The sequence below is a fragment of the Solanum stenotomum genome, chromosome 9, assembly GCF_019186545.1.
Source record: "Solanum stenotomum isolate F172 chromosome 9, ASM1918654v1, whole genome shotgun sequence".
Classification (NCBI taxonomy): Eukaryota; Viridiplantae; Streptophyta; class Magnoliopsida; order Solanales; family Solanaceae; genus Solanum; species Solanum stenotomum.
Genome location: NC_064290.1, coordinates 14,179,149 through 14,197,786, shown reverse-complemented (window position 1 = coordinate 14,197,786; position 18,638 = coordinate 14,179,149). Strand labels below are relative to the sequence as shown.

The window sequence follows — 18,638 nt, the reverse complement described above, 5'->3', positions numbered from 1 at the left end:
TTGTGGTATACTATTACCAAACATCATGCTTTCAACTGTTTTTTGTTGAATCTTGAGTGGTTATAAATGATTTAGCTGCAAATGAGAGGAAGTTTCATAAAATCCAATCTTACACAGGAAATTGAAAGTGATACAAACATATTTATCATTTCTTTTTCCTCTCTAATGTGGAGAGTAAACTTCTATACAAGTAAAATGAAATAAGTCCAAACTTTAGACATCATGAGTATCAATTAGTTCCCTACCCTTTGTCTCTACTGATAAGAGCAGAACACTGACTGCTGATAAAACTAGAACTGCTTCGAAACATACGATTGCAGCCGTCTGATGACACCCTCTTACCAGTTGCACCACCACTATAGGAGAAATCATGGGCCCTATTCTTCCCACAGAATTTGCAACTCCAATACCAGTTGACCTTACAGACGTTGGATATATCTGTATACAAGACATTAAAATGAGATAGTTGTCAACATATACTAACAACTAACAAGAAGAAGAGAGATTTCCACTTTTCTTTCAAATTCAATACATGCATCTGGCTTGAGAGTCAGGTGGTTCCAAATACACACCACTCTACCTGTTCGAAGTCTAAGAAAGACTGGAAAGCTTTAAACTTCTTCAAATAAATGAAACATAATCTTGAAGTCAACTTTCTTATATATGCATCAAGTTTGACTGGATGGAAACAGGAATGAGTGAGTATTCATGTCTAGAAATTTGCATTATTATAAGGAATGATAGTTACCTCTCGACAATAGACATCCACAATGACGAAGCTTCCAGAAATGAAAGTACGAGCACCAAATAACAAGGCAGTAGTCAAAGCAGGCAGTTGAGGTGCAAGAAGCGGTAAAAGGCTCAGGAAGCTTAAACCACACATAAGTGCCACACTGAATTTCCGACCAACTTTATCAACCATTATAGCTGCTAAAAGAGTTCCAGGGATCTCTGAGAGATCAAAATAGAATAACTTAGATTTTAGAACCTGTAAACTTTTGATTAGTTGAGATGAATATGACACAAGTAAAGAGAAAATTGTTTTACCTGCCAGATTATTGATGAGCACATTTGTATAAAGGCTCTGATCATCATTCAGGTTCAAAGCAATTGACGAATGTTGACATTGTCCACTGCTAAACAGTGAGGTCAGCAATATAATGCCGTAATATGAGAAGGAATTTCCAATATAAAGCACCCACATGAGGAGGGTATTTCTACGTAACGCGGGGGACAAAAGCATTAGTAGTGATGAGAAGCCTGATTTAAGAATCGAGACTTTGATTTTCCCAGGGGAAAGCAATTCCTCATGCACCTCAGTCACTTCAGAAGATACGAGCTTTCCATGGGGAAGTTGTGTCTTATTGACAACAGCTATTTTCTTCAGAATATCATAGGCATCTCTTGTCCTACCTATGGCACACAGATATCTAGGAGATTCTACTGTCAATACAAATAACAAAAGTGCTGCAATTGATGGTATGGACGATAAAGCCAGTAACCATCTCCAACCCAATCTTGGCATAATCATCTGCAACATAAACAACCTTAGTGAAATTCTTAATTTAATCATATTTTTCTTTGCAAACACATTCATGTATGAATATGTATAACTTATAAGCAGCAACTTACAAAGTAGTTATAGTATTTTGAAAAAGAATAGTATCTAGAGATTATACTGAGTCACTTATTTCCACAACACATCTGCATATTTTTTGTTAACATAACTTTAAGCATATACAGACATGCTATATGTAAATTAAATATAAATACCAAGATCTTGAACATGAGAATTCTACATAACATTGTCATTAGAAGCGTACCTGAGGCAGAAGACATTCTTGCAGTAGGGATGAACAAGGATTACTTCCGATAAATTAATTTCTTTTGCATTGGGGTGGCAGGGATGAAGTGGAGGCTTGCCTCTAGAGTCTTGTGTGATAAGAAGGTACCACCTAAACTTAAAAGTAAGTTCTATAGAGTGGTAGTTAGATCGTCCTTGTTGTATGGGGTGGAGTGATGGCCAGTCAAGGACTCACACGTTCAAAAAATGCATGTTGTGGAGATGAGGATATTGAGATGGATCGGATGTGTGGGCATACTAGGCTTGTTCGTGCCTGTGTTAGTATTAGTCTTACCCTTGTAGTTCTGGCCATATGTTGTTTATTGTGTTTCAATTATCACACTATTTTGTCCTTTCTTGTAGACTTTACACTACTTTTCTTATTAACTGCTATGCTTTCTTCATTCTTTTGGAAACAGCCCTAGTGGAAGGAATTTCAGTGGGTATGTAGTTATTATTTCTAACGTCTGATAAAACGTGACAGTGGGTTGAGTGATGGAAAATTCCTATAGAGGACCAATCAAGAAAAGCATATTGAAAAACATTCATATTAGTAAAGCAAAAGATATGTAATGTACCAGTGCTAATAGAGCCTCAAGTATTGTTCCAATTGTCCAAAAACCTGCATAAATCATCATCCACATTCCCCTATTTTGAGAAGGCACAAATTCAAGAAACCAAGATCCATATACAAGTCCACCCCCTGCTCCAAATCCAACCATCATACGCACAGCAAGCAACCAATTATAATTTGGAGAAAAGATACTGAGTGTTGCACATACAGCCGTCACTAACGCTATACTTAAAAGCCCCTTCCTGTTCGTTAATAATGAAAAATTAAATTCTTCCCAAACATCAAAATACAATAAAATTGTACATTTCTTGCCTTCTTCCATAACAATCTGTGATAAACCCCCAAAATAAAGCTCCGATAAGCATGCCAGCGAAAACGACAGTACTCATAAGACTTTCTTGAGTAGGAGAAAGAGACCATTGGGACCTTAAAGCAGGTCCTATAAAAGAGAGAATCATAGTCTCTACTGCTTCTGAAATAGAACCAAGACCTGCATAACACAATACCATATACTGAAATTTACCAATTCCAACTGATGTCAGTGCTTCTTCCATTGTATACACACCACCATCTTGCTCTATTGCCATCTTCAAGTGAAGTCAAAGTGGAAGGAAAAACTTATTTCTTATATAAAAATAGATATAGACAAATACCTAACATGGCTTAGAAAATTATTTTTTTGTTTGATATAATTAAAAGAAAGTCTATCTTATTTACTATACTAGATAATGTTGCCCGTGCCCAATAATATAAATGGTATGTTTTGGGGCTAATAACCGAGTTTTTGAAGCGATTGTTTGCGTGGATAAAAGAATAAATTTTTTTATCACAAACATGTATTTTCTTTGACGCTATTTAAGGCATAATAATGCTACCCACATACAACATTTTGTAAATATTTTATGTTGCCAATTATCATGATTTATAGTATTTTTACGATAGATTCACTTCAAGAATCAGTGGAATTTTTTGTATTATTTTCAAAACATATTTTATGTTGTCAATTATCATGATTTATAGTATTTTTACGCAATTTTTAAATTAAAAAAAAATAAGACAAATAAATTAAAATGGACCCAATATATGTTATTTTTGTTGTCTCAATTTATGTGACACAAATGAAATTTGGACAGTCATCCAAATTTTTATTTTTTTTTAAAAAATGTTTTAAATTATTAATTATTGTGATTTATAATATTTTTATGTAACTTTGAAATAACACACATTACTGGTGACTTTGTCCTAATTTATGTGATATGGATAAAATTACAAAATTAACCCTTTTAAAATGTCTTTCAGATGTTTTAAGTTGTTAATTATTATTATTTATAATACTTTTTTGGTAATTTTAAAATGATATGTGTTATTTTTTCTGTCCCAATATATGTGAGCCTGATAGAATTCTGAGAGTCAACCTATTTTATTATATAGCTTTTAAATATTTTAAATTGGTAATTATTGTAATTTTTAATGCTTTTTAAGCCATTTGTAAATGATATATTGAGACTTTTTTTTTGTCCCAATATATGTGAGCCTGATAGAATTCTGAGAGTCAACCTATTTTATTATATAGCTTTTAAATATTTTAAATTGGTAATTATTGTAATTTTTAATGCTTTTTAAGNAAAGCTTTTAAAAGTCCCACAAGTATAATATATAATATTGAAAATTGGAAAAAGTCTCAATCTTGAATATTATATATTATACTTGGACCTAAACTCTCTTTTATAATATAGTAGAGTGTAATTATATTTTATGAGTTATCTGTTTACGTTTTCTACTTAAATAGCATGTTTCATTAACTCCTTTCTACTTAATTTTGATGACTTAATCACTCTATAAATAAAAATTATTTGTGGAGTTGTTGGATGCTCGTATTTGTGTTTTCCTTCTTTTTTTTTTATTAATATATCATTTTTTTCATAAATTGTGTGTTTAATCATCAAAAAGAGGACATAGAAAAGGTTATAGTGATAATATTAGTAGTATTAAACAATTAATTATGAACTCGTCAAGCATCTTGAGTTTTAATATGTAATTTTGTTTTGAATATATAATAATTTTTATTTTTCACTATACGTCACACAAGTTAGTAAAAACGGATAATATAATAAAACTTTAAATGATATTTATCATTAAGAAATATATATGCAAATAATATACTCCACATATTTTATTATTTGCCTGGCCAATCACGTCTCATTTCCCTCTCTTTTGGATTTACTGGAATAGATTTTCTAAGAAAATATTCGTTTTTTTTTTTATAATGATCTTATGATGTATGGTTATCTTTGGAAACCCGTCTTGAGGCATTATTAATCTTTCTACAACAAAAACACTATAGAATACTTTGGACACATTATCATAGAACCTGGATTCATGAGTATGAACTCCAAAGTGGTATATTTCCGAATTAGTCGAGCTTCAAAACAGATACCAGACACTGGGTGAGAAACAAAAAAAAATGGAACTTGGAATTGAGAAAGATAAAGCAAAAGTTGTAGCAAGATCCTCTAGGCCTCAACTTAATGTAGTTGGAACATAATTAACACTCCTCCACACGCCTAGGACTGAACAATTGGAGCATGAATAACATAACACCGGGGGGCCAACACACATGAACAGGACCAATGGGTATGGCTCTAGAGCAATACGAACATATGACCATTGTGTCTAATTCAACCCAAACACTAGCTCATAAAGGAAGAATTGACCAAGATCAATGATTCATGCAAGTAAAACTTCATTACACTGATTCAGTCCAATCTATTTTCAATACATGTAAAATAAAAAAAGTCTAAAACATTTAGACACCAAGAGTGTCATATAGTTCCCTACCCTTTGTCTCTACTGAAATGAGCAGAACACTGGCTGCTGATAAAACTACAACTGCTTCGAAACATATGATTGCAGCCATTTGATGGCACCCTCTTACCAATTGCACCGCAATGATAGGAGAAAGCATGGCCCCTATTTTTCCCACAGAAGTTGAAACTCCAATACCAGTTGACCTTACAGATGTTGGATATATCTGCATAAAAGACATTAAAATGACAAACTCAAGTCTCTAGACTAGAGCATTTGCATCTAATGAGCTGATGGCCCTTGAAAATCCAGCATAAGTTTAGCAGTTAACAATTAAAGATGCATCTCAGAAGGTTAGTCTGCATCAAAGTCACCTCATTATATAATAAGTCTCAATCAGACTGCCGAAATACCAGAATCAACATGAGGAGGAGTAGACAACATGTGTTGTCGTATACCCCTCAGCCAACAGAAAAAAAGGGCGAAGAGGCCAAGACAATACTTCATGAAAAGATGTCACAAAACTCAAAAAAGACCTTTACCTCAGAATTTTCTTTTTTTCTTCTCACTGATCAAGAACCAGAAAACACAAATGATTCACATGAACTAGACTATTATTTGTTTAAGAATACACACACTTCAACATCGGTAATAATGCTGAAATTTAACCATTTTAGAACTTCATTGTCACTTGTCAAATTAGAAGAAGAGAACTGCAGTCCAAATTCACTACCATTTCCGCTCTCTTTTTCAAATTCAGTACATGAGTCTGGCTTCAGAATTTTTTATATCTCAAAGTTAGAAGCCTAAAAACAACTAAAAAGTTTTTAGCTTCTTCAAACAAATGAAGCATAATCTTGATATCATGAAGTCGACTTTGTTTATATATGCAATGAAACAGGAAAAAGAGTTTTCACGCCTACAAATTGCATGATGATATGGGTTGATGGTTACCTCTCGACAATAGACTCCCACAATGAGGAAGCTTCCGGAGCTGAAAGCACGAGCACCAAATAGCAAGGCAGTAGTCAAAGCAGACAGTTGAGGTGCAAGAAGTGGTAAAAGGAATAGGAAGTATAGAGCATACATAACTGCCAAACTGAATTTTCGGCCAATTTTCTCCACCATTATAGCTGATAAAAGAAACCCAGGGATCTCTGAAAACCAAATGGGGTAATTTAGATTTTACAACATGTTATCGGATCAATGCTAAGTAAAAGACAATCATTTAATAATTAGTTGGGATGAATATGACTAAAGCAAAGAAAAATTGTTTTACCTGCAAGACTATTGATGAGCACATTTGTATAAAGGCTCTGATCATCGTTCGTGTGCAAAGCAGTTGACGAGTGTTGGCATTGTTCACTGCTAAACAGAGAGGTCAGCAATATAATGCCATAATATAAGGAATTAGTTCCAATAAAAGCCACCCATATGAGGAGGGTATTTCTAAGTAATGCAGGGGACAAAAGCACCAGTAAGTATGAGAAGCCTGATTTAACACTTGAAATTTTGTTTTTTCCAGGAGAAAGCAATTCCTCGGTCAGTTGGGAAGAGACAAGCTTGCCAGGAGGAAGTTGTGTCTTATTCACCACAGCTATTTTCTTCAAAATATCACAGGCATCGCTTGTTCGACCCATGGCACACAGATATCTAGGAGATTCTACTGTAAATACAAATAACAAAAGTGCTAAAAATGATGGTATAGATGATAAAGCCAGTAACCACCTCCAACCCAATCTTGGCATAATCATCTGCAACATAACAACCAATAAGAATACATGAGATTACGGCAGAATTTTGGTGACAACTTACAACAATTACTGTTTTGTCTGCATTGTACAGTCCTCAAGGTTAGAATGAAGAAAATTGCTTCCAGCACGAAGAATCAAAAGTAAATTGTGCAGTAGTACATGCTCTTGCCGGAGAAGAACTGATAAAGAGTTCCGTTCCTCCAACTGTTTCTGTTTTTAGGATTTTCACATAAATGCAAATGGTGTTAGAGTGGGTACAAGTCCCTCATTGGTTGGGGAATGGACTAGTCTCCTTATATGGACTTGGGCAATCCTCCCCTCAGAGTTAGTTTTTGGGGTCAAGTTAGGCCCAGATGCCATATCTTTACATGGTGGTATCAGAGCCATGTCCATCCCCGTTTAGGCTCCCAGTGGTCTCCTTATATAAACTTGGACAATTCTCTCCTCATGAGCTAGCTTTTGAGGTTGAGTTAAGCTCAGGCGTCATATCTTTACGGATGGTACTAGTTGAAGGTATGATATAATAGAAAATCAATAAGTGAGAAAGCATCAAATGAAAACTAATCCAAAAGAAAGACATCTAGAAGATAACTCATAATGTACCAGTGCTAATAAAGCCTCAAGTATTGTTCCAATTGTCCAAAAACCTGAACAGATAATCGTCCACATTCCCCTGTTTTGTGAAGGCACAAATTCAAGAAACCAAGATCCATAAACAGGTACACCACCAACTCCAACTCCAACCATCATACGCACAGCAAGCAACGAATTATAATTTGGAGAAAAAGTACTGAGCGCTGCACTTACTGCACTCACTATTGCTATACTTAGAAGACCCTTCCTGTTCGTTAACACAGACAACAAAATTAGATTATTTTCAAATATAATAAACAAAATAAAATTGTACATTTCCAACAATTTCTTGCCTTCTTCCATAACAGTCTGTGATGAATCCCCAAAAAATAGCTCCGATAAACATGCCAGCGAAAACGACAGTAGTCATAAGGCTTTCTTGAGTAGAAGAAAGTGTCCATTGGGACCTTAAAGCAGGTCCTATAAAAGAGAGAATCATAGTCTCAACTGCATCTGCAATGAAACCAAGACCTGCATAACACATAACCATATACTGAAATTTGCCAATTCCAACTGCTGTAAGTGCTTCTTCCAAGGTGTATACAGGGTCATCTTCTTCCTCTTCATGTGCCATCGAAACAGGGAACTTAATAATTCCTCTGTTTCAAAAGTAATCTATAATGATGCATTATATTATTACTAATCCTTCCTTCCGTTTTTTTTATACGAGTTAGTTTGATTGAAAAGAAATAATTTTGAAATTTGTGATCTAAAATCAACTAACACATATTTGTATAGTTATAAATCATTTCATCAAAAATAAAAAAATGACATTTTAAAGTTAATATAAAAATATATCATTCTTTTTTAAACGGGCAAAAAAGAAAAAATAAGTCAGTGTTCTTTAATGGTTCATAATTTGAACAGAAACGTGTTAGCCAAAACTACCACTCAACTATCTAAAGGATGTCATGAGTTTGTTTGGTCGGTTTTTTTTATCTAAATTAATCCGAATCAAATCAAATTAATTGACTTGTTTTGATTTGATACGAATTTTTAGAAAATAAAGAATATTTTTACATTATGTGGTCTTATAGTAAAGATATGTCAAATGTTCTATAATGTTGTGATCTTAAATATGTCAAGTGAAAAAAAGTTAAAATTAAATAGTTGCTAAAAAGTGAATTGATCATTTTTTTTTAAACGGAATAAAAAAATAATCAAATAAATTAAAATAGAGGGAATATAATGATTTGATCCTTTGATTTTTTGGAAATTTTTTTTTTTGTCACATGAATACGATTGAGTTATGCATAAAGTTTTAATGGATAAATTAGTATCAACTTGTCAATTAAAATACCTTTTAATCATCCAATAAGCCTGTTGTGGGGTTCTCAGTTGTTCCAACGTCAGCTTTTTAATGTCACTATATGACTTTTCATTTTATTAATCAGAATCTTTTCTCATCTCAAATGAAAACAATTTATTTTATAATTAAATTGTATTTTTGCAAATATCTCATGCTTGCAAACATAATCCAAAGTTAAAATGATCACTTTTTAAAGTTAAAAATGCACAAATGGACACTCATTTTCGAAGTTGACCAAAATGGTCAAATTGTTGGAATGTCGAACGAAATTCTAAGGATCGATGTCAAATGGCCATTTATCAATTAATTTTTTTTTTTTTAATTTCTAAGACGTTCTTGGGATGATCTCATAGTTCTTACGAATTTCATTTCATGATATTCTTTAACCACATTTTACTCAAAGGGTTGAAGGGAGAAAGTGCATCAAGTTATTCACAAAAGGCTTACTTGATCTTCTTTCCCAAAGATTAGATCTCAGATGAGGAAATCCTAGAAGAGCCGTCAACTCCAACTATCGTTCATGTATGGTCCATATAAGATCTAATCAATTGCCCATCCTACCTCTTTTACATTTTTGACAGTCAATTTGTGTCTTAGTAGTCTTTCGGCGGTAAGTTTCAATCTTCATTTCCATTACTTAGAAAAAGTGAGCTACCAATTTACGTACAAGATATTATTATAACTGGTCTGAACAATTAGACAACCAATATGTTTTTACAATAACTAAATTACATGAGCGGAGCTTTATCAATCAAGTTATATTCTCCCAAACCAAGTGGAGCAAGCATGAAGTAGCCAGATGTTTCTTCTATTCTTTTCCATGGTACAATTAGGCTAGACTGGACGTAAACTAGAGACCTCAATTGTGAAGTAAAGCATTGCACGTCTGATTAGATAATTGGTGAGCCAATAGTTTGTCAAGGTGATGATCAATAGTTGATCCAAGAATGACCAAGTACACTGAATATTACCAAGCACTTCCAGCTATTATTATAATTATAGAACTGAAAAATATACGATGTATAATTACTGATTCAAAAATCATACATAAGTAAACTAAATACTTAAAGGTTTTTTTTCCTTTGAGTAGGTGAATAAGGAATTTTGATGTTGGGACCTTGAGCCCTAAACAATCTATGATTTGGTTTCGATTTAAATATTAAAAATTGTCTTTGTAGAAAATTGTAAAATAATATAGTTTTGAAACAAAAAGAAATATTCATTCTGTTTTATTATCTTACTTTTCTTTTAAATTTATTTTATAAAGAATATTTTTTTTTCTTTCTTTTGACAACTTCTTAATCTAAATTTTACGCGTGATATATTTAAAACTAAAAATTAACTACAAAATTTAAAAATATTAATTTAATTTTTAAAACTCTATATAAATCAAAATCCGACAAATAATTTAAAACACTCGATTACTTGTTTTCAAGATGGATCAAATATTATTATTACTAGTTATACAAAATGCTTAAAAAATAAAATATCAAACAGATTCTCCATTTTAGATTAACCAGGCTGGGGAGGATTGGGATTGAGCTTCACTAGGAAATTGGAAATAAGACTTGATATTTTGGGCTTCAGAGTAACCCATTTTCTCTAGGCCCAGCCTAGCTGAATTGTAGGTCTAATACTCAGTGGACTCAGGACTGTGATTTAGTTGCAACTGTCCCATTAACTAAATCAGATGACAGGGGAAAAAAAGAACCTATTGGTTTCAAACCACATGTCTATATGTAAAAGCAACTAAACATATCATTGTCAAATTTTAAATTTACAATAAGCAATTGCTAAATTAAGTCCCACAAAAACTAACAATTTAACAATCAATAACACAAAAATTTCAAATTAATTCACAAAATTGTAAGTATTGAGTTTCATTAGGAATACTGCAAATAGTTATAACGACTCAATGCCAAGTAAGATAAAATCAACTATATGAATCTTCACCGTCCATATCCTATGATATCATAGCCAATGTTGTAAACGATATTAAATTGAAAGACGACACCACCACCACCACCAACAACAACAACAAATGTCCTTCAATCTAGAGCAATTTCAGGTCGAATTTATGAATCTTGATTTCCCATGCCGCTTTGTTTAACTATCAACAAAAGCTATTACTGTACTATCAAGAAAACGAATGTAACCAAGACTTAAATTATGTTTCTGGTGGTGGAGCAAAACTAATGAAAAAGATAAGAGTGGTAACTGAAGACATAACCTGCAATTGAATCTTGCATACTGTCCAAAACATGAACATTTCTTCACCAGCAACCTGGTACATTTTTATAGTTATCTACAAGTGGTTAAGGAAATAAAATGTAAGCTTCAGTTCCAAAATCTAACTTGTACTTGATAATAAATATTGTCAACCTGCTTCACAATGAAGTATTCACGCACATAGCAGATGAAGAGTTTTTTACTTTTTTTTAAACAAATTTATCACTAGACAGTATTTAGCAGTCTTTTATTAAAGATAAAAAATATCAATAGGGACAAGTACAAGCAAGGGGGCTAGGCCTTACCTTACTAATCCTAATGTAGTACCTAACTTTTGCTACCTAACAAGCATAAAGAAAGTAAAAACTAGAGAGAACTAAGTATTTTCTGATCATTACAGAGTTTGTAATACACTCCGTGATGATATTACAAATGAGGATGCTTAAATAATGTAAAAATATGTCAATCAAGAAGAAAGTTGAGTTACCAGCCTTAAACTTTCTATTACTAAAGCATGAATTAAAAAAGATTGATTTCTCATCAAAAGTAACTTGAAGTATTTTTCTCGTCTTCTTCTTCAAACCTATCCAACAACTTGATGATTCATAACTTCTTTATGGATTTATTGGATCTAGTTGAGCCTATTGATACTGTCAAATGATTTTGTGCTTTGCCTGTCGCATCGATAGGTGCCTTGAAACAAACTCCTCAGTCATTTTACTGTCTCAACTATGTTGCCTTCCATATGTCTTCTTTTTACTTTTGTTGCTTTGACTTTTTTGTTGCCTAGGTGATATATCGCCTTCCCTAGCCACTCTATCAAAGCAAATGTCCAACATATTGTCTTCCTCATCTTCATCAAGAGAATCCTCACCAAAATCCACTCCATCTTCATCAAGAGAATCCTCACTCAAATCAATTGTATTTGACACTAAGGCACTTGACTCATTCTTCCTTGCAAGCACACATTTAGGCACAAATACAGGAGCTTCTGGACTTAATTTGCTATTTAAAGCAGGTGGTGAGACTTGTTTTTCATGGATCAAATCGTGGTCATTCTCTGTTAACCTTACTTGTTTTCCAGTAGTCTTCAATAAAGCCTCAAAGTTATTCGAACATAATAGGTCTCTTGAGCCATTACTAGTATCTTGCCTCTTCTCACTGTCATGAAAATTTCCAGTCGGACCCTTTTCACTACATGAAGAATTATTTTGACTAGTATGGAAAAGGCTACGACTACTAGTTGATTTTTTGTGTGCAACCAGTGTCCAATTTTTAGTTGGATTCTCATTTTCAACTTGCAAAATATGCTGCCCAGATGAAGAGTCCCATCTTTAGGTCCAGGTTATTTGATATTCGTAGAAACTTGTGTCCATATCCACTGTCAAGATACAAAAGAAATTAAAAGATATTATTGAGTGACCATTTTAGTGAGACACAAAAAATACTATATTGAAATTCACTTCTTTGCGATTGTTCAAGTCAAACACACAAAAAATATGACATTTTTTTTTAAAGATTCTTTGAGTGACACTAATGATCTTGGTTTTTCTAATTTTCAGTAAACTTTTTATCTTAATTTCCGCCCTAATTTGAATATTTCTCATGTAGAAACCAAACATCATCAACCGATATAAGTAAATGTAAAATAAAAAATTTATGAATGTATTCGACCAAATATATAAATTGAAGGTAAAATTTAAAAATCAAGAGGAAATCGAGAAAGAAACATAGGAAGTACCTTAAGATTGCAGCAATATACGGTTGATAAACTCTGTGTAGTCTAATTTTCTTTTTTCCTTTTTTTTTTTTCATAACTAAAGCGTAATTTGATTCTTGTATTCCATATTTAATCAAATTAAACGCATCCTTGACGCTGAGAACACAAAAAGATTGTCTTCTAAGAAATACTCCCTCCGTCCCTTTTTAGTTGTCCACTTTAGAAATGGCACACAGATTAAGATAACAATGATTAGCACAGTGAAGTTACAATTTTACCCTTATGACAATTTTTCACTTCAAAATTACAACCACTTATTTGAATTAAAGTGAAATAAATTGGAGGGAAACAACATACACTTTTACAATTTTCAAGAAGTATAAATAAGGGTATAATAGGAAAAAATTTGTTGTCCTTTCTTGATTTGTCAAAATGGACAACTAAATAGGGACAACTAAAAAAGGAAATATGGACAAGTAAATAGGGACGGAGGGAGTATGAAATATTGTATTACGAGAATTTTTAAAATTCTTGAGAAATTATAATAATAAAATATAAAAATTATGATTTGGTTATCAAAAAAATATAAAAACTATGATTTAGAACTTTAAAAAATAATTAGCGCTAGGAATCATACGTTTCAACACCAACAAACAGTAGGTAAATTGGCTTTGTTAGTAGAAGCAAGAAGAACCCACCAGGATCAAGCGATTATGGGAGAACTTAAACTTGTATAGAATTGAATCAGTAAACACACGCATCCTACATTACATAATATGCATCCTACCTCGCATAATACAAATCAGTTCGAGTGTATCGCACACAAATTATCAAGTAGGACGCATATATCTACCTATTCAACTTTATACAAGTTAAATTTAATTGTGCATACCCAAAGTTAGAGAACATAAATGTCAACTGAAGTAAAAATAAAATGACACGTTTATGTATTATGTCAAGAAAAGTAGCGATAAGAAAAGACAAAATTGAGAGGAAAATGCATTTGTTTTGGTTGTGGACAGTCAAGGTTGTGTATAACAATACCAATTTCTGGTTTTCAAATTCAAAGCATGTTCAGTTACAACTTTGCAAGTAAGCCTACCACCTTACAACACAGGGCTACAAACAGAAGGATGTCCATGTATAAACTTCAAATGGAAAACTACAGATTCAAGAATGGCACAACTGATTCTGAAATAAGAATTATGCACCTAAATGAAAAGGGAATTGCATCGTCCATGTAACTTGAAGCCGTCATATCTTACATGAAGCTATTCTGAAGTATCCACTATTTTTTCTCATTAGTCTTCTTCTTGAATGACCCACTTAGTGCTGCTTTTGTTTTCGTCCACTCCTTCATTGAAGCAGCACTCTTCATGAAAGAACAACTTTCGTTGTAGTTAGTATCTACTACGAGTGCTTGTTTTGATGCAGATACGTGTTCCTTTTCGGGAGTTGGAGCACTGGCTTCATTCTTCATTGTTTCTTTCTGCTGATAGTCGTCCAGCACTGGAAGCTCTTTACTGAAATGAACATTATTCTGCTCCACTACAGAAACATCTTGGGAATCACTTTTATCCGTGCTGTTAGATTTTTGTGCTTTTCCGGTCTCTCCCATCACTGGCAACTCTGGTTTTGGAAGACTTAGACCAGGCAAAATTTGCGAAATGCTGAAAGAACTTCTGGTGGCATCACGAACCAATTCTGTCCATGAAGATTTTTGTCGCCATGCAGCACCTCTGACATAAATATCTACAGGGGCATCTAAATTGTCAGTGGCAATTTTATCCAGCTCCTCATGCTGATCTGATAATTTCTCTTCATATTCAACTTTATCCAGCTCTTCATGCTGATCTGATACTTTCTCATCATTTGATACTTCATCTTCAGATTCAACTTTATCCAGCTCTTCATGCTGATCTAATACTTTCTCATCATTTGATACTTCATCTTCAAATTCAACTTTATCCAGCTCTTCGTGCTGATCTGATACTTCCTCATCGTTTGATACTTCATCTTCAGATTCAACTTTATCCAGCTCTTCAAGGTGATCTGATACTTTCTCATTGTTTGTTACTTCATCTTTTTCGTCAGAGGAGAACTCACTAACACCATCAGAGCCAGACTGAATCTCTTTACCAGGAATAGCACTCGGCAAAATATCCAATACACTGAATGTAGCACCATCACTAGCACTAATGAGATCTTTCCATGGAGACTTCTTTGGCAATTTGGCACTTCTATTTAATAGTTGGCTATCTCGTGTGACTTCCAAACTCTGCTTTGCTTCAGCTTTAGACAGCAAAGTATGTGCCTCACCATCTTTAACCTCTGAAGGTGCTTTACGCTTTCTGTTTGAGGGCATCGTCTTTCCTTGCTTTTGTTTATCTGTAGCAACTCGTGATTCCTTAGATAGCGAATTCTGTTCGCACGACACACACAAAAAGGAAAAAGAAAACTAAGATGCTTATACCATGAGCAGGCAAAATAAAAAATAGAATATAACAGAATATGAACCTGAATAGCTGCAATTGCTTCCAGGGTTGGATCTTTGAACATAGTGTTTCTATCCTTTGCACCGGTCACTACATTGATAATAAGGTTGTCATCATCGTCATCCATTTCTTGGTCAACAAAATCTTCATTAGCCTGAATAGCTGTCATTGCTTCCTGGATTGGATCTTTAACCATAGTCATTCTATCGTTTGCACCAGCCACCACATTGAGAATGAGGTTATCATCATCTCCCATTTCTTGGTTGACTAGATTCTTGTCCTTCTGCAAATGATCAACTGTACCATTTGAGCTTTGAACTTCCTTAGATAATTTAAAACCCCTAGGGGTTTTCTCAGAGTAGTTCTCCCTCTCAAAAATTCTGTTCAACACTGAATTCATAATGTTCAGCTCTTTCTCATCCATTCCACCATCCTTTGAGTCATAATTACAAAGTGATTTTTGCTTGTCTGTATAAGTAGTACCAGAGTGCTCTTCACAATCACAAAAATGGATAGGTAAAGAAGGAACTTCCACTCGCTGAAAACTGTATTTATGCTTGCCAGTTCCTCTAAGAGACACTGGTTTTATCTGCACAAAGAGATTCCAGAAGCATGATTCTTGACTTAATAAAAAACATAGGCCTTACTAAATGAGATAGCATTCAAATGTAAGCCATGCAGTCACCTTTCCCGCCATACGTCATCCAAGAATAATTGTATCAAGGGAAGCACATCATAACCAAGCACAGGGAAAGAATGCTTTACCTTTCCTAACTTTGGGAAGTAAATCCGAATCTGAGCTTCATCCAATTTGGAGCCTTTCTTCTGACTTTTCAGGGAGTCCGTCCTTTCAGCTTCAGTAACGGGAAGATGGGTCAAAGTAGTGGCAAGTGTAGCATCTTCTTCCCACTCATGTTTCAAACGAAGAAAAAAGTGTTCCTTTGCCTTCTCTATTCTAAGCCTCCCACCTTTCCACATGCATCCATTATACTGCAGATCAAATTGGATTAGCACCACTAAGCATCGAGGTGATACCTTAGGAGTAGATTTTAAAAGGAAAGACTTTGTTCACTTCCTGCTAATTGATTAAGTTATCCTAATAACAAAGAGACACTATGATATTATGTGATACTAATGGTTACAAGGCCGAACAGATGTCCACCACAGATAAACAACATACAGTAATGTCTTGCAGCACCCAAGGGAAGGGTGTAAATGTAACGAACACCTAATGAGATACTGCACTCACTGACAAGAGTTGGGCTGCTTGCTTCACAAAAGCTCTAAAATATACTAGCATTCCTAACTCCAAACCTCTAATATGCCTAGGGAATTCTTTCACCTTAACTTCCATACATGACTAAATAAGTTAGGAGTCTTTATCCAGGTTCTTAACCTCCTTCTCCAACTAAATGTACCGGCTACCATTCTATATGTTATTCATCTTTTATCCAAGACTAGAAATGCCACGCTATTTGCACCAATTCTTATATCTATGCAATGAAAACAGACAATTTAGCATAGTACGCACGCACAGTCAAAGTGAGATACGGAAAACTTTATACCGTGCTGAAAAGTTTGGGTAGGGATTTGTCGGAAGAAGGAAGTAAATCCAAGTAAGCAAAGCTGCGGCCTTTGGTTCGAACGATGTCCATAGATTCCACTTTTCCGAGTTGTGGTGTTGAGAATGTCTTCGTCAAATCCTCAGCCGTCACACTTTCGCCTAAACCACCAACATATATCCTTACGGTTTTCTTCGTTGATTCATTGCCTCCTTCGCCCGTCACCATCTCTGCCGGTGCCGCCATGTCCAACGCAAGCAAGCTCCTTGGTCTGAAACCTAATGCGCCTTGTTGAGGAAAACGAAGGTGTAAATTACACTTCTCACACTAGTGTCTGTCGGGCCGGTGCCCAATTTAGGGGCGTGCTTTGGTCGATTCGGTTATATTTTTTTTAATAACAAGGAAAATTCGCAGTTGTTATTTTATGGGTGCATAGTATAAAATTTCGCTCTTATGCAATAGCTTGCAAACATATAGGAGAGGTAACCCGCACTAGGCAAGCCTGATGCGACGAGCTCGACCCAAAAGGCAAACCCCTTGTTGATTTTCAATTTTTAAATACGTTAAACCAATAACCAAATCAATAAGAGATTTTTTATCGATTTATCAGTTTTGGTCCTTAACGGTTTGATTTTTGATTTAACCAATAAGAACATACTTATAAAATAAATATATGATTTTTCTAATAAAGTTGACGCAACAACACAATAATGTAAAGAAAAAACTATACACGTGTAACACAAAGAGAAATTAAGAGGAATAGAGTTCTTATTTTAAATTTTGATGTTTCGTATAATGTGAAGCTATAAACTAAAAGTCACTTTGAAGTATGAATTGAAGGCTAAAGGATAAAAGGTGTATTTGGTATGAAGGAAAATGTTTTCCTCAAAAACATTTAGATTTTTGACTTATTTTCTCATGTTTGGTTGGTAAGTAGAAAATATTTTTCTGAAAAGATTTTTAGTGTTTGATTTATGAATGAAAAATATCTTTTATTTTTACTAGAGTAGAAAATAATTTTTAAAAACAAACTTAATTTTTTTTGGAGAGCGGGTGGGTGGGAGGGGGGTCGAGGGTAAGGGTGAAAAAATAAAAATTTGAAGTAGAAAATATTTTTTCAAAACAAACTTTTTTTTTTTTGAAGGGGGTGAGGGGCTAGTAGGGGGCTGAAAGGGGGGGAGGGGGGCAAAGTAGGGCATGTGGGTAAAAAAATAAAAAATAAAAATTAGAAATATCTTTTAAAAACAATTTTTAATATTATTTTTTTGGGGTGGTGGTAGGGGGCTGGGGTAAGAGGTGAGGGTGGGGTAAAAAAATTAAAGTTAAAAATATTTTTTTTTAAATAAGCTTTAAATTTTTTATTTTTTTTGGGGGGGGGGGGGGTGAGCGGGTGGTTTGAGGATAGTGACAAAATAAATTGATTTTTTTAACAAAAAAAATTGTAATTTGAAGTTGGAAGAGAGTTTTGGAAAATATTTTTCTTAAGTTTTGAAAGGAAGTCATTTTTCTTAAATTTGAGAAAAATGAGTTGATTTGGAAAACATTTAACCCAACCAAACATGAAAAAATTGTAAAACATTTTCCAAAAAATGTTTTCGTTCATACCAAACACACCCAAAGACAGTAACTAGTAAGTATTGAGATTAATATATAATATTTATGTATAAGTAAATGTAGTAAATTTTTAGTCTTAATGGGTTATTTCAATAACTCA

General features: G+C 33.8%; 4 protein-coding genes across 5 annotated transcripts in view; 1 reads left to right on the top strand and 3 right to left on the bottom strand.

Moving 5' to 3' along the window:
• Positions 1–18,638, top strand: part of LOC125876491 (serine/threonine-protein kinase STY13-like) — a 143,271-nt gene that overhangs the window by 8,326 nt on the left and 116,307 nt on the right. The gene's annotated exons all lie outside the window — the stretch shown is intronic.
• Positions 64–3,005, bottom strand: LOC125876486 (organic cation/carnitine transporter 7-like). The gene is made up of 5 exons (XM_049557676.1): positions 2,730–3,005; positions 2,422–2,659; positions 1,048–1,531; positions 749–951; positions 64–438 (listed from the first exon to the last, which is right to left on the bottom strand). The coding sequence occupies exons 1-5, from the start codon at positions 3,002–3,004 to the stop codon at positions 214–216; spliced, it is 1,425 nt and encodes a 474-aa protein (XP_049413633.1). The 5' UTR covers position 3,005; the 3' UTR covers positions 64–213.
• LOC125876487 (organic cation/carnitine transporter 7-like) lies at positions 5,128–8,221 on the bottom strand. The gene is made up of 5 exons (XM_049557677.1): positions 7,903–8,221; positions 7,580–7,817; positions 6,502–6,976; positions 6,177–6,379; positions 5,128–5,448 (listed from the first exon to the last, which is right to left on the bottom strand). Exons 1-5 carry the CDS (start codon positions 8,181–8,183, stop codon positions 5,224–5,226), a joined length of 1,422 nt encoding a protein of 473 aa, XP_049413634.1. The 5' UTR covers positions 8,184–8,221; the 3' UTR covers positions 5,128–5,223.
• LOC125876480 (protein REPRESSOR OF SILENCING 3) lies at positions 13,915–17,248 on the bottom strand. Of its 2 annotated transcripts, none has more exons than XM_049557666.1 (4): positions 16,928–17,248; positions 16,128–16,352; positions 15,385–15,951; positions 13,915–15,289 (listed from the first exon to the last, which is right to left on the bottom strand). In XM_049557666.1, exons 1-4 carry the CDS (start codon positions 17,168–17,170, stop codon positions 14,156–14,158), a joined length of 2,169 nt encoding a protein of 722 aa, XP_049413623.1. In that variant the 5' UTR covers positions 17,171–17,248; the 3' UTR covers positions 13,915–14,155. The 2 variants fall into 2 exon arrangements, with proteins under 2 accessions (XP_049413623.1, XP_049413624.1); XM_049557667.1 differs by having other exon boundaries at positions 13,915–15,274.